This window comes from Amborella trichopoda, chromosome 6, assembly GCF_054954075.1.
Source record: "Amborella trichopoda isolate Santa Cruz 75 chromosome 6, AtrichopodaSantaCruz75HAP2 v2.0, whole genome shotgun sequence".
In the NCBI taxonomy this organism is placed as follows: domain Eukaryota; kingdom Viridiplantae; phylum Streptophyta; class Magnoliopsida; order Amborellales; family Amborellaceae; genus Amborella; species Amborella trichopoda.
Window position 1 is genome coordinate 7,549,039 of NC_142341.1, and position 16,826 is coordinate 7,565,864.

Here is a 16,826-nt window from a genome sequence, read left to right on the forward strand (position 1 = left end):
GTTGTTTGTTAAACCAACAGTGATAACACACATTTTATGATAAAATGGCAGATATTTAAGGGAAATTGGAGGCATGTAAAGGAACAATGGTGATTAAGGGTGTAATATTAGATCCACACCATTCAATGATGACAATTCATACTGCAAGCTTAGGCTATGGTGATTTAGCCACTCTCAACCCTTTGATCATCTAACAGAGGGCTCGGATTCAATCTTATGATCACCACTCTATCTTGCACTCTATAAAAGGGCGTTGAGGCCTAGGGCTAGCTGTGCCTTTTAAGCACATTTTAGTGAGAGATCCTTGCCACTTGAGCCACCTAGTCAGCCCACTAGAACCCCACACACCAACCCTTTTTCATTCATTTTGTAGTTGACAAGACTTAGCGTCATGTCCACCATGTTGTGAAGTGAGCTCCCCACGCATATGCAGCCATGCAGGGGCTCCTCTCTCTTACATCATGCGTTACCATCATTGGATGGTGTCGATCTAATATTACACCCTTAATTGCCATTACCCATTAACAAGCCTCTAATTTCACTTAAATATCAAAATGCCTTTTTATCATAAAATGTGTGTAATCACCTTAGGTTTAACAAACAACAAAATCTTGCTTTGAGTGACCAATAACATGTAAATGAGGTGGGGTGTGCCCCTCTTTTCTTAATTTAAATTTACTCTCTCATAGAGCCAATAAGGTAACTTGTGTCAAAAGTAACTTTCACTATCACCATAATACATTATGACACAGTGTCATTGTTCATTCCTCTTCCTCGTAGCACATGTCAATATCTTAGTATACTTAAGCAATCCATATTTGACAACCCCATGAGACCATTTGACCTAGCCATATGATTGGGTCATTAAAAATAGTATTCAGAAAATATTGTAAATGTCATACATGCACACATGTGCATAATATTCACATGAATCTCAACACACATATCTCAATATCTCTACCACACAAGTGGACCTTTGCACGCCCTAACTAGATAGTCCACATCACTACCATTGGGCAGTGATGTGGCAAGATGGCCCCCATGGGGGTGACACACATTGGCCACTTGTGTGTCACTCCCACATATTGTGATGTGGATTGATCTATATCAATCCTATATCTTGATAAAGAGATAGTCTGGTAGAAAGATTCATATAGTTCTTTCTACCGTACTATCTAGTTCTTTCTACCGTACTATCTTCGCTATCCATATCCCATTAATTCAATCTAATCCAATCATTTAAGACTTGGAATTGTAAGAATTATAATCCCTTTCATTTCTTCAATCATTGATCATTGATAAGAACTAATAACACAAAATTCAACACTTTATTGTTTTTACGTAATGAGAGTCTTAATTATGGTATTTTTGATAAAAAGGATTGTATAAAATATTTTCCATCAAAATAAATTTATTAAAATACCAAAAAATCACAGTTTTCAATTATATTTTAACTAAATTTTTTCACCCAAGCTCTCCAGCAAAATCCAACTAGGGAATTAGGATCCTTAGGAGGTTGGGCGAATGGTACTCCACTGGGCTATTCCCGAAAACACATACCACATTCATAAATCAGCCAGATAGGCCCCCATGTGCACAGTCTTAAGCCAAGGCACATATTTGGACCCATCACAGCTAACTAATAGGCGGTTCGATCTCCGAGACTACGATGGATTATTGGTCCACCCCCGAGGACATGCACTCTTGTGGATGCGGGGGCTCCTCCCTGCATGTGTGCACAATTCTAATTCAGGGGATCTAACTTCATCAAACCAGCTTCCAATGCGATTGTATGGTGCATACATTGTGAGTGAACTCAATAAGTCAAAGGTTTGGCTTATGTCCTCTCAACAAACTAAGAACAAAGGCAGATCGAGCCTTGTGCACAAAAAGCAAGGAAAAATCTCTCAATTACACAATTCAGAAATAGGATTTTCATGTTGGATGGAGAATAAGGACATGTGCAGCTTGTGTTCGACCATATATCTAGTAAGTTAAGGAACTCCCTTTTATTTATTGATTGGGTCAAGGAACTCCCTTCTAAGTAGGTAAAACTTGACTATCTCATATCCGTTATAGATGAGGCTTTCTATTAGAGACCTATCATGCCTACTTTATTCATCATTCTGCCCCTTATAAGTAAGCCGCACCTCTTAATGCACCATGATATCCAATAATATAAGGGGGGGCAAACATAGGAACCCAGTGTTCATTTAACCAACATGAGTTAATCATCATCCTCCACGTTGACATTTCCTAACCATTCAAACATGCAATTCAATGGTTCCATTGCATCCAATCTAAAATATTAAGTCTGAAATGAAAAGGAAAAAATGGCATCAACTATTAGGAACCTTGGCTTTCAAATGACATACCTAAGTCCCAGGGATAGAAAATAAACAAGTGATTGCAATAAGAAAAAAGTGGCCTCAAAGGGGGGCACTATGCTGACCATGTAACATAAAGCCCAGAAGGGTGACATCAAAGATTTAAACACACGCGAGCTGCAAGTATGCTTGCATACCTGCAAATCATTCAGATACTTGACCAGGTCTCTGTAATACAAAGCAATGCCATTCATGAGAAGGAGAAACCTTTGCAAGAAAACAGAACAAGTTTCACGAAGTTGGTCATCAAGTGCTGCCAAGTGTGAATTTGACTCGATTTTCTCCTCAAAATCATCTGGAGAATCCAAGTATCTGAAAATAGACAATATCATTCTATAAGCACCTCAAAATTTGACCCTTTTTTTGAAGTCAAAAGAAAAATAGCATAAAGCAGTGTTTGAGCAAAAGGTGACAAAGGAAAGACGTGCAGAGTATATAAACATGCCTATAAGAACTAAAACAAAGGAAAATAAAATACTGATTATTCGGACAGTCCTGTTCTTGACATGCCTATTTGATCAATAAAATGATAGACACTATGCATAGAAGCATTCATTAATAACATACAAACAAACAATCAGTTGTACAAAATAGACAGCAAAGACCATAAAGCATTCCTACCATGGGACATGCATTCAAAAAATTTTGAACAAAGAACCCCCTTGCAAGGAACTCTATATTTCTATCAAAATCCAAAAATTGCAAGCGAAATAAAAGAAAAAGTACAACTAGAAACATTATTTACTCTGAATGGATATTGAAAGCATTGCTTTGATGGGTAACTTTTAATGAACAAGAGGAATTTGTGCACATTGACATGCCACAAGGATAGATCGCATTGAGCCACAATTGAAGACAAAACAAATCAAAAGGAGAGACAAAACCAACATCAATGCCAGGGTAGATTCTCCCTTATCAGATTGTAGACTCCGTTTGTACCCTCCCTTGGATAGGAGTCAGCAACCAAATTAATAACCCTCGATGTGTTCTACTACAACTTCAATAGCATCTACTCTCTTATGTAAGGGATTCAATCCATAGGGTACTCTCAGTGAGTTATATTTTCCACCTCAATTTGTTCAATATATTATGCTGTCTAATTGAAACAAATAAAATGGATAAGTGTGACTAATGAAATCGAAAAAAATATATATTGGAAAATCACTTGAGATTAAACAACCTGCGTTCAGAGAGAGAGACTAATATCAACATATCGAACACTCTTCACAATTTACATCAAAATGAGACAACTTAAATGTGTTGTGTATTGCTGATGCAGAGAATCAAGAGTACAGCAAAACAAAAGAAAGGATACAGATAGAATGAGGATCAAAAAAGCTAATCATTGGACATAAGGGTCAAAATGAAAGGATACAGATAGAAAGGAGAAACTAATATCACATAGTAATAATTCATCCTTCACATTTAATGCCAAAATGAAACAAACAAACTCTGAGTGGTGCGTAATAATTTAACAATAGCAAATGAACAGGACAAAATTACCTGAGAATGAATAAAACCACCATGCTGTAAATCCTATTACATTCCAAATAAGATAACAGTGGAATTGAAAGCTTAATATTCTGATTATCAAAATTAAGGCAACTCAGAACAAGAGATTATGAGTTTGCAGCACGGAGGGACGGGTTGGGTTGAGAGAGAGAGAAAGAGACCATCCAGTTCAGTGTATAGAGAATTTTGAAGAAAGATAGACAGAGATTTCATGAAATCAATAAAAAGTGTCTCACCTGAGATCGAACAACACGGAATCAAAGCGACTATCACCGAACTCATGAGGAACTCTACCAGACAAAAGCAGGAGCTCCGAAATTAGGGTTTGAGCACAGCAGGTGAAGTTCAGGAGTTCTGAAATTGAGCCATCAGAATCCCCTTTCTTCAGTGCATCACCATCCTCTGAAGAATCCATAACCAGCTCCCAAAGACCAGTTAATGGCGAATTACGGTTATTACAAGCGCGAACAGGCTTGCAATGTGGGAGAGAGAGAATGGAGGGAAATTATGCCATTGTTATTTCATGGTAGACATGCTGTTCTGCACTGAACAAACCATTTTCACTTAAAATTATATTCGGTATATGATCACCGTCTACTTGAGATATGGACGATTGCAATTCACAATTTCAAATCAAACCAAACAAATACTGGCAAGAACTAGTAAAATGGGAAAAAATGTAGAATAAGTTCAAACCTTTGGAAATTTATCCAATGTGTAATAAGAAATTAGCAATTTAACACCTTACTTATATTTTAAAAATTTTATTTTAAAATATTTATAAAAATGTATCCCCCAAGGTATATATCATCCAACTTAAAGATGAACGCCAATAGGTGATCTATGAAAGAAATACTAATGTGATCTTGCTGGAGAAATTTTTTTTTTTTTTTCTTTTCGCAAAGATCACTTACAAGTAGTTTTATTACAATAACTATTGCTTCAAATAAAATAAAACTAACAAATCCAATATCTTAAAAACATTGATGCCACTAAACCAAATTTCTTTTAATTAAATAAAATATCCACATTATTTTATGCTTGAGAATATAAAAAACAATATAATTAAATATAACAGGAAAGAGTGACGGATATTATCTCAACCGAACTTATTACACTCACACCAAGTCACCATTATTCGATGGCGCGGGATCAATGATTAACCTTTAATCTCAACTGGGAAAGCAAGTTTAAGCCAAGTCACACCATTAGAACATGAACTCATGTGATCACAAACTCGAATCCTATGTAAATTCCCTTGGCAACTTAGATTGAGAGAGATAGATTCTCTTTTTGCTATACCCTAAAACCCTTAGCTATAAATATATAGTTTAGAAATAAGAGAGAGAAGAACCCCATAACTAAACCCTTGGCTCTTTTTTACAATGTAGGATAGAGAGATGAAAGATGAGAGAGTGGGGCGATCCCCCTTTAGGCTTTCATGAGAGAGATAATCATTTTTAGAAGAGAGATAGATAAAGTGTAGAGATTTTGGTAGAGACAATCTATTTTTATAAGCTTTAAATAATATTAGGGTTTTTTTTTTACTTGCATCTTTTTGTGAGATTGAATATGAATCATTAATCTCATCCCCTTATTTCCTTTCACCATTATCTTATCAATATAAATCAAATAAAATATTATTAATCATAATGTTGTGTTTTATCCAAAACTATACACAAGCTAACATGATTCACTCAAATATTATTTAACCACTTATCCAATAAAAGAAAGGAAACCCATAAAAGTGGGGCGTGCCACCCCATAGGAATAGGAAGCCCAAAAAACTAGAGCGTGCCACCCATGTGGTGGCTTTGTTGGCCCACCAATTTAGAGCATGGTGGGCCCATGTGTACAATAGCCCCCAATGCTATTTAAAAATCAATAAATAATTTTAGAATTAATTTGAATATTTAAAACATTAAAAATCAATATCTTCGTTTTGATAAATCCAAATTTTATAAATAAAATATCCAGATATCTAGAAAAATTCAATTAATAATTCTAAAATCATATCATCATAAAATAAACACAATTAAATTTATTAGATTGGATAATGATCCATATGGTCTATGAATAAATAATCTGAAGCACTCCACTGTAGACACGGTCCACACTTACTTTATCAACCGACCTAGTGTTTCCCATGACCCTACAGTCCATGCAGGGGCTCATTAGTGGGTCACCAAAGTCTGGTTGATAAGTCAATGGGTCGTAATCACAGTTTGTGGATTTTACGTTATCCCCAAGAGACGTATCAAGGTCATCTAAACCTGATGCAACTACAGCTCCTACGATGCATATGGGTATCTCTCACACATGCATAAACTTCACCTTTAAAAGTAGTCCGCTTTCTCGAAACGACTATCATTATACATGTTGTGTGGCTCGTGGATGAGGCTTTGGCCATGTCTCTAAAGGTTACCATCATACAAGGGTCACACAGTCCCTCGACTCACTCATCTAGGAATACTCTGACCTCATAAAGGTATAACCTTTCAGAACCCTCATCGGATAGTTTTCTATGCCCAGGTAATATAGGTTTTTCCCACCTGACTAGCCTAGCTCGTTAAACTCAATCTGGTATCAGCAAAGATTATTTGCTTAGTACTGTCCACGAGGGACCACACTCCAACTGAGTTTATGTTCCACTATATCATTTCATTTTACAAACACTCATAAGGTCTTAAAGGCCACACTCACCCAACAGTCCATCTAAAAAAAAAAGTTGAAAACTAACAGTTCAAATGTTTTCTTTATAAAAATTACTATTTATAAATTTTAAATTTATATAATGTCTCCATGTTAGAATTATCGGTCATTAAAAATTGGGTGTGGTTTGTATAGAGCCGAGATCTCACCTTCAAATAGTGTCAAGAAATGTGATTTCAATACTAAAAATCTTTGTGATAGTCCTAGAATATATTTTCATCTTTAATTATAATATTTAAAGCTTAAAAAATGGTGTAGATTAAGCAGATCTATGAAACTTGAAAATCTTGAAAATGGACGGTAAAAAAATGCATTACAAGATGCGCTATTTTCAAAACTTGAAATCAATTTTTTTATTATGTCTATGCATCTTGGTGTCAAGATGATCAATTTGAGGATATTTGGGCCTCAAAATAACTTCTTATAGTAAAAATTTTGAGGTGGGTTCTAATTTGATTGTTTAGAGCCTCGGCTCTAGATATCTAGAAAAATTCAATTAATAATTCTAAAATCATATCATCATAAAATAAACACAATTAAATTTATTAGATTGGATAATGATCCATATGGTCTATGAATAAATAATCTGAAGCACTCCACTGTAGACACGGTCCACACTTACTTTATCAACCGACCTAGTGTTTCCCATGACCCTACAGTCCATGCAGGGGCTCATTAGTGGGTCACCAAAGTCTGGTTGATAAGTCAATGGGTCGTAATCACAGTTTGTGGATTTTACGTTATCCCCAAGAGACGTATCAAGGTCATCTAAACCTGATGCAACTACAGCTCCTACGATGCATATGGGTATCTCTCACACATGCATAAACTTCACCTTTAAAAGTAGTCCGCTTTCTCGAAACGACTATCATTATACATGTTGTGTGGCTCGTGGATGAGGCTTTGGCCATGTCTCTAAAGGTTACCATCATACAAGGGTCACACAGTCCCTCGACTCACTCATCTAGGAATACTCTGACCTCATAAAGGTATAACCTTTCAGAACCCTCATCGGATAGTTTTCTATGCCCAGGTAATATAGGTTTTTCCCACCTGACTAGCCTAGCTCGTTAAACTCAATCTGGTATCAGCAAAGATTATTTGCTTAGTACTGTCCACGAGGGACCACACTCCAACTGAGTTTATGTTCCACTATATCATTTCATTTTACAAACACTCATAAGGTCTTAAAGGCCACACTCACCCAACAGTCCATCTAAAAAAAAAAGTTGAAAACTAACAGTTCAAATGTTTTCTTTATAAAAATTACTATTTATAAATTTTAAATTTATATAATGTCTCCATGTTAGAATTATAGGTCATTAAAAATTGGGTGTGGTTTGTATAGAGCCGAGATCTCACCTTCAAATAGTGTCAAGAAATGTGATTTCAATACTAAAAATCTTTGTGATAGTCCTAAAATATATTTTCATCTTTAATTATAATATTTAAAGCTTAAAAAATGGTGTAGATTAAGCAGATCTATGAAACTTGAAAATCTTGAAAATGGACGGTAAAAAAATGCATTACAAGATGCGCTATTTTCAAAACTTGAAATCAATTTTTTTATTATGTCTATGCATCTTGGTGTCAAGATGATCAATTTGAGGATATTTGGGCCTCAAAATAACTTCTTATAGTAAAAATTTTGAGGTGGGTTCTAATTTGATTGTTTAGAGCCTCGGCTCTAGATATCTAGAAAAATTCAATTAATAATTCTAAAATCATATCATCATAAAATAAACACAATTAAATTTATTAGATTGGATAATGATCCATATGGTCTATGAATAAATAATCTGAAGCACTCCACTGTAGACACGGTCCACACTTACTTTATCAACCGACCTAGTGTTTCCCATGACCCTACAGTCCATGCAGGGGCTCATTAGTGGGTCACCAAAGTCTGGTTGATAAGTCAATGGGTCGTAATCACAGTTTGTGGATTTTACGTTATCCCCAAGAGACGTATCAAGGTCATCTAAACCTGATGCAACTACAGCTCCTACGATGCATATGGGTATCTCTCACACATGCATAAACTTCACCTTTAAAAGTAGTCCGCTTTCTCGAAACGACTATCATTATACATGTTGTGTGGCTCGTGGATGAGGCTTTGGCCATGTCTCTAAAGGTTACCATCATACAAGGGTCACACAGTCCCTCGACTCACTCATCTAGGAATACTCTGACCTCATAAAGGTATAACCTTTCAGAACCCTCATCGGATAGTTTTCTATGCCCAGGTAATATAGGTTTTTCCCACCTGACTAGCCTAGCTCGTTAAACTCAATCTGGTATCAGCAAAGATTATTTGCTTAGTACTGTCCACGAGGGACCACACTCCAACTGAGTTTATGTTCCACTATATCATTTCATTTTACAAACACTCATAAGGTCTTAAAGGCCACACTCACCCAACAGTCCATCTAAAAAAAAAAGTTGAAAACTAACAGTTCAAATGTTTTCTTTATAAAAATTACTATTTATAAATTTTAAATTTATATAATGTCTCCATGTTAGAATTATAGGTCATTAAAAATTGGGTGTGGTTTGTATAGAGCCGAGATCTCACCTTCAAATAGTGTCAAGAAATGTGATTTCAATACTAAAAATCTTTGTGATAGTCCTAAAATATATTTTCATCTTTAATTATAATATTTAAAGCTTAAAAAATGGTGTAGATTAAGCAGATCTATGAAACTTGAAAATCTTGAAAATGGACGGTAAAAAAATGCATTACAAGATGCGCTATTTTCAAAACTTGAAATCAATTTTTTTATTATGTCTATGCATCTTGGTGTCAAGATGATCAATTTGAGGATATTTGGGCCTCAAAATAACTTCTTATAGTAAAAATTTTGAGGTGGGTTCTAATTTGATTGTTTAGAGCCTCGGCTCTAGATATCTAGAAAAATTCAATTAATAATTCTAAAATCATATCATCATAAAATAAACACAATTAAATTTATTAGATTGGATAATGATCCATATGGTCTATGAATAAATAATCTGAAGCACTCCACTGTAGACACGGTCCACACTTACTTTATCAACCGACCTAGTGTTTCCCATGACCCTACAGTCCATGCAGGGGCTCATTAGTGGGTCACCAAAGTCTGGTTGATAAGTCAATGGGTCGTAATCACAGTTTGTGGATTTTACGTTATCCCCAAGAGACGTATCAAGGTCATCTAAACCTGATGCAACTACAGCTCCTACGATGCATATGTGTATCTCTCACACATGCATAAACTTCACCTTTAAAAGTAGTCCGCTTTCTCGAAACGACTATCATTATACATGTTGTGTGGCTCGTGGATGAGGCTTTGGTCATGTTTCTAAAGGTTACCATCATACAAGGGTCACACAGTCCCTCGACTCACTCATCTAGGAATACTCTGACCTCATAAAGGTATAACCTTTCAGAACCCTCATCGGATAGTTTTCTATGCCCAGGTAATATAGGTTTTTCCCACCTGACTAGCCTAGCTCGTTAAACTCAATCTGGTATCAGCAAAGATTATTTGCTTAGTACTGTCCACGAGGGACCACACTCCAACTGAGTTTATGTTCCACTATATCATTTCATTTTACAAACACTCATAAGGCCTTAAAGGCCACACTCACCCAACAGTCCATCTAAAAAAAAAAGTTGAAAACTAACAGTTCAAATGTTTTCTTTATAAAAATTACTATTTATAAATTTTAAATTTATATAATGTCTCCATGTTAGAATTATAGGTCATTAAAAATTGGGTGTGGTTTGTATAGAGCCGAGATCTCACCTTCAAATAGTGTCAAGAAATGTGATTTCAATACTAAAAATCTTTGTGATAGTCCTAAAATATATTTTCATCTTTAATTATAATATTTAAAGCTTAAAAAATGGTGTAGATTAAGCAGATCTATGAAACTTGAAAATCTTGAAAATGGACGGTAAAAAAATGCATTACAAGATGCGCTATTTTCAAAACTTGAAATCAATTTTTTTATTATGTCTATGCATCTTGGTGTCAAGATGATCAATTTGAGGATATTTGGGCCTCAAAATAACTTCTTATAGTAAAAATTTTGAGGTGGGTTCTAATTTGATTGTTTAGAGCCTCGGCTCTATATAAATTTTTTCCTTAAAAATTAGCTCAAAAAATCCATCTAAAAAATATATTTTTAATAGGGGGCTCATTTCTATATAGACTAATAGAAATGGTTGAATGGTTCATCTCCTATCAGTATTTTGATGAATTCTGATTTTAAATTTGTTAATTTAGTAATTATTAAAAGACGCACATAAATATGTAGACCAAAACATTCATTCTTAAGAATATCAAGCTAGCACCTTTTTATCTTCTCTAAAATTGATGGCATATATTTATGGACCCGGTTTCTATGTGGTCAACGCCGCATATGTAGAGATAAGGGCAATGCTGCATGTATAGAAATGCCGGCCTCTTAATAAATCTACTTTTGAGATGGATTTTGGGGCTTAATTTTTAAGGACATTAATCTCTAACATAGCGATCATGACTATGACAAAATAAATAAATTTTTAAAACCATAATTAGCAATTATGGTGAGAAAACATTCGGATAGTTAGTTTCCATAGTTTTTAGATGAAACACATACTGGCATCCATCTTTAAGATGGATGCTTTACACTTTCTAGACAGCAGATGTAGAAATACGGTCCAACCGGGATATTGCAGTTTTCGCTCCCATAGAAGATCATATTTGAGATTTTTTTAGTGTTTCTTTTCCCTTTCTCACCGGCTTTGCATGCCAAATTTGGAACCAAATCCCAAATGCCCCCAAAATAGGGCAAGGCCCACGTTCTCACTACTTACCCTTAGTAAAAAATATTATTGAGAAAAAGATTTTTAGCAATGCCTAGACCCTATTTGAATGGCTAAAAAATTATCAGTCTTGTTTATAAATTCTAAATCATCTATAATTATCAGTCTTGTTTATAAATTCTAAATCATCTATAATTTAAGTGTCATTGACTAGAGTTAAAAGTTAAAAAAAAATAAAAAAAATTCGAAGTTTGTCACACATTATAAATCAACTAATTTGACATTTAATGACTAGGAGTAACTGTGACATCCATGGAATAATAATAAATTGTGTCATAGTATAAAGTCCCTTACATGTACATGTTGTTATTGATTATTCAATTTGTCTATGAAATTAATCATGATAATGAATTACTTGTTATTCGGTATTTTAGTAAGAGATAATGACCAATAGCAGAATATCACAAGATTTTAAATCAATAAATAATATTATAATAATGATCTTATACTCATGTATGTAGGACCTCAAATGATCGCTATTAAATTTGACACAGATCTCTAGAAAAGTTATCATATAGATTTGAAACTTCACTTTTTTAAAGATTCGTGTCAAATTTAACGACGATCATTTGAGGTCTTACATACATGAGTATGAAAAGGTATCGTAGAATCATTCCTCTAATATTATATAGCAAAGAGCTCACAAAATTATATTATGCACAATACATTAGTTTCATATAAGATCGTATACTCCAGATATGATAAACTATCATCAAAATCTGCCAAGGCTAAGTACTTATTTTGAAATGGAAAATGTCTTGATAAGGCCAAGAGAGAGAGGATAGAGATCGGGTGGAGAGAGAGAGGATTGAAAAAGGTAGTTTAGTTTTTAACATATTATCTTTTTGACTGAGGTAAAAGCAAATAAAATTTGTAATTGGGTTAAAGGCATGATTAAGGTAAAAACAAATAAAATTTGTAACTGGTTTAAAGGTGTGATATGAAAAGTAAAGGGGGGTTAGATTTCTACAAAGTACATTCGAAAAAATATCCATAACTTTCCCTAAAATTATATTTTTTACATAAATATAAAATAAAATACGAAGTAAAATAAGATGTTGAATAAACACTAAGGGCCAGTTTGGATGTCACAGTGAAAAAAAAAAAATGTAAGTTTTTCTACCTCAATTAGAAAACATTCACATCTTATATCATTATGTTGGTTTGGATGTCTAATTTAATTGATTTGTCAAACAAAAAAAAAAACCCTCGACCCAATCTTAGTTCCCTAAAAATGTCGGCAACCATACCCCATCTTCGCTTTGCCGGACCCAATTCTGTTATCATAACTTCCGGCCAAATCTCGCCATTTTCAGGCCAAAAATCGCTGGAATTCAGTGACCATGAGAGAAAAACCTTGCAACAACCTGGTCCATCTTCTCTTGAGGCAAATTCTGCAAACTTGCGCTAAGCTTCTATTTCTCCTCAAAACTCATCTCTCTTTTATTTGGGTCTCTTGCTTTAAGACTTGGGCTGCTTTCCAAGCTGAACAGGTCTTATTCCAACTAGGTTTCCCCTCCTTTGGTCTTTTAGAATCCATGGATCCGACTTCTTTGAGCTTTGGGGTTTGCCTCTTCTCTACGGCATTTCAATTTCTGGCGAAGTTGCTGGTTTTTGTACTGGAAACTTACCAGAAAAGGAATTCCGGTGAGCCTTTTCAACAGCCCTTCGCCTCTCCTCATACCCATTAAAAGCAGGGTTCCACAACTCTTCGAAAAAACCTAGAAGCTGCTCAACCATTATGTTCATATCATGGCCCTTGGGGTTATATGTTAGGGCATTGTGGAAGGTGAGCCTCACATCAGCTGCAAATTCAAATGGGGTTGAATAAAAGCTATGGTTTAGCCTAGTTTTCGCATTGCCAAAAGCTATGGTTTAACCTAGTTTTCGCATGGCCAAGATCCATGGGGTTCTTGACAAGGGTATAGTAATCATGTAACCCCATTCCCACTACATCAACAGGGACATTGAAGACCAATCCATGCGTATGCTTCATGAGGTTGGTCAAGATTTGGCCGCACCTCTTCATGAAATCTGAGATCTAAAGAAATTGCCATTCTTTTACCAGATTCAGGAACCTTTGTTACGGGATTTGGCCTCTTAATTTGGCCTCTTGGATCCACCATAAACCTTCTTATTCTCTTGCGCGGGTATCTTCTCTTTCCCCATAACAAACTCAGAGGCTCCATAATACTGGTTTGCTTTAGGGATTCTCTTGTCTTTTGGGCCCTAGCCTATAAATCTAAGGTTTGGAGGCTCAATGGAGGTGGGCGACCAGAACCAGGGTTTTCATCTAAAATTTTTTTTTATGGCAACTTTTGGCTTGGTACTTGCAGACTTTTTTTTATTTCAATATAAACTTCTAGTAAAATTTTGTGTTGTCCAAATAAAAAATCTATTGTCCTGTCCAAATAGCTCAAATTAATTTCACAAGATTTTTGGATTGTAATCCAAAAATATTGTAGTTTTGGATACATCCAAACTGGTCATTAAAATATTGTAGTTTTGGATACATCCAAACCGGTCATTGAAAAGTAAATTCAATAAAATGTAAAAATTTTACTATGTAAATCTTTATAAAATCTATTGACATCTTCCTCACAGTAAAATATAGAGATTTTATAATGTAACATTAGTAAAATCTATTATTAGATCTTAATCGTGATGAAAATAAGTAAAATCTATAGAGATTTTATAATGTAACATTAATAAAATCTATTATTAGATCTTAATTGTGATGAAAATAAGTAAAATCTAAAGCTTTTTCTAGGGAAAATTACAAAAAAAAAACACATAACCACACTTTCTATGCAACTTACCTTGGCCTAACTTTTTCTCTCACTTTTTTCCCGAAGCAAACTATCTATGCAAATACCCCCAAAATAAAAAGTTCAGTTTTAAACGGAAATGTTTTTTTGTACACAAAAATCAGTTTGGCCAGATTTGTACACAAAAATCACTTTGGGCAGATTTGATATTTGACTTTTAGACCCAGTAGCACATTATCGGAGAGCACAAGTGCCGGACTGCACCGCCTTAAGATAACTAATCGGAGGGCACAAGTGCCGGACGGCCCTAAGGCAACTACCATTTACTGCCGGACGCCGTTTGCAACTGTCGAACTACTATTGCTAAACCACTCTTTATATAGTGTCAGATTCCTGTAATCCAGTAACATCTACTGACGGATGCCATTTGCAACTGCCGAACTAGAGTGTGGAAGTCCTACTGTGAGACAACACTTATAGAATGCCGTGGCCCTATTGTCTCACTGCACTTACACAATACCATTGTCCTATTTTAGTGGAAGAGAGAAATGTGTACTTTTTTAGTGGTAGATAGACATGAGTAAGGTAAAAGTCAAGGAGGGTAGTTTAGGTATTTTTTATTTATATTTTTGATTGAGAGGTATTTACATAAAAAGTGTATTTTGGAGAAAAAAATAAAAAATAAGCGTAATATTGTTTTTCGTAATAATTTATTTATTTATTTGATTATAGATTCAAAGCTCCATTACTCCTTTTTGTAGAATTACTAAGAAAAGAAATAAAAAAAGAGAGAGAAAGTTGGAGTAGCTTTGAGACCTGAGTATTTGGGGAGCAACAATGAAACGCAGATATATAGGGAGAGAGAGACAATAAGAGAGAATGGTAGAGAAAGAGACGTCTTTCTAACTTTGTGCACTAGTTTTAGAGAGAGAATCTCCTTCGAACCTAGTTTTAGAGAAAGAAAATCCCCTGCAAACCTATTTTTAGAGAGAGAATCTCCCTTCAACCCTCCTGTGTCCTTGTCCTTGCAAACCTTATTTTAGAGAGAGAAAGGCCTTTTAACCTAATTTTAGAGAGAGAATCTCCCTTCACCTCTCCTGTGTCCTTGCAAGTTGCAAGAGAGAGAAGAGTTTGTAATCATAACAAAAAAAACATATCGGGTAACTATTGGTGAAGATAGCGACTTCCGCTCTACAAGTGAAAGCATTCATAAAATCAAACCTAAGCAAGGGAAACTATTAAAAAATCCCCCAATTTCTCATGTCCATTAGCGACACCAAACTTTCCCCCCAATTTAGCGGTGAGAGCATATACTTTTCTCCCGCTGTTGCATACTGTGCATCTACACCCGTGGTCATGGCACTTAACTAGGTACAATAATTTAGAAACCATATAACAATCACTAAATTGTATAACAACCACTAGAGCATTATTGCTAAGAGCATGTAGGAGCATATTATGCGTCTACTTCCTCTCTCAAAATAGGAGTTTGTTTTTTAGGTTAAGTTTTTGTCGGCCACTTGAGATTTGCAAGATGAATATTTCCAAATGAAAAAATTTGAATTTTGAGTCATGTGACACTTAGATTTAGCCCTTCAAAAATTCGACGGCCTCTATTCAATATTGAACCAGTAGTATTTTCTAGTATATAGTTTTTATTTTTTACTTTTTATTTATTATTGAGATTAGTTTATGGGGGTGTAGAGATTTATATCTCACAATTTGAGAGCTAAATAGTTAACAATATCCGGAGCATGTATTTTGCCGGAGGGAGTAAATGAATAACATACTCTCGAGGTAGTTGGAAACATTTTAGTTATTTTTTTTTTAAATTCAGTTTTAAGAGTCATACCTTAAAGGTGCACTTTTTATTGAGCCAAGGCTCTAAACAATCACAATAAAACACACCATCAAATAGTATTACGAAATATGGTTTCAATACTGGAAATATTTATGTTAGCCTTAAAATATATTTTTATCTTCAATTATAAAATTTAAAGCTTAAAAAATAGTGTGGATCGAGCAGATATATAAAAACTTAATAATCTTGAAAATTAACCATAAAAAAATATATTACAAGATGCACTATTTTCAAAACTTGAAATTCATTTTTTTCTCAAGTTCATGCATCTTGATGCCGGAATGATAAGTTTGAGGATATTTGAGCATCAAAACAATATTTGTAGTGAAAATTTTGAAGTAGGCTCTAATTTGATTGTTTAGAGCCTCGGCTCTTTAAAACTTTTTCCTTGATTATTATATTGGTTTTGCCTGAGGAGGAAATGGATAGTAGATTCCCTATGTGGAGGAAATATTTTTCTAGGTTTAATGATTTCCAATTTCCTATTAATCACTGGACCAATTCCCTAAAACATGGGGAACTCACGATTACCACTCAAAATTTCACCAAATTTGGTGATATTTGATCTTTTAATTCCAATTTGGAAGCTCCAATTCTATACAGCGACCGGAGGGATGACTCCAATTCTGTACAGCGACCCGAGGGATGACTCCAATTCTGTACAGCGACCCGGGGGATGACAGTAATGGTGCACTTACATCATCTATCAACCCCAAACCCCACACCAAGTCCGC

General features: G+C 34.8%; 1 protein-coding gene and 1 pseudogene across 22 annotated transcripts in view; both read right to left on the bottom strand.

Moving 5' to 3' along the window:
* The window catches only part of LOC18434282 (uncharacterized), a 70,284-nt gene extending 65,750 nt beyond the window's left edge, over nt 1-4,534 (bottom strand). For 12 of the 22 annotated variants that reach the window (XR_016057609.1, XR_016057607.1, XR_016057610.1 and 9 more), the window contains exons 1-2: nt 4,136-4,516; nt 2,525-2,699 (exon numbers count right to left, since the gene is read on the bottom strand). Coding sequence is in view for 4 of the 22 variants with exons in the window: in XM_088869574.1 (XP_088725700.1) it covers nt 2,525-2,699; nt 4,136-4,314 (354 nt within the window). In the remaining 18 variants the exon portion in view is untranslated. Of the gene's footprint in view, nt 1-2,524; nt 2,700-4,135 lie in introns of all 22 variants that reach the window. The other 10 variants (XR_016057613.1, XR_016057614.1, XR_016057615.1 and 7 more) reach the window with 4 other exon arrangements.
* A 7,558-nt stretch (nt 4,535-12,092) lies between these two features.
* LOC148781526 (transcription factor GTE3, chloroplastic-like) lies at nt 12,093-13,836 on the bottom strand (annotated as a pseudogene).
* Between the last annotated feature and the right edge of the window lie 2,990 nt (nt 13,837-16,826).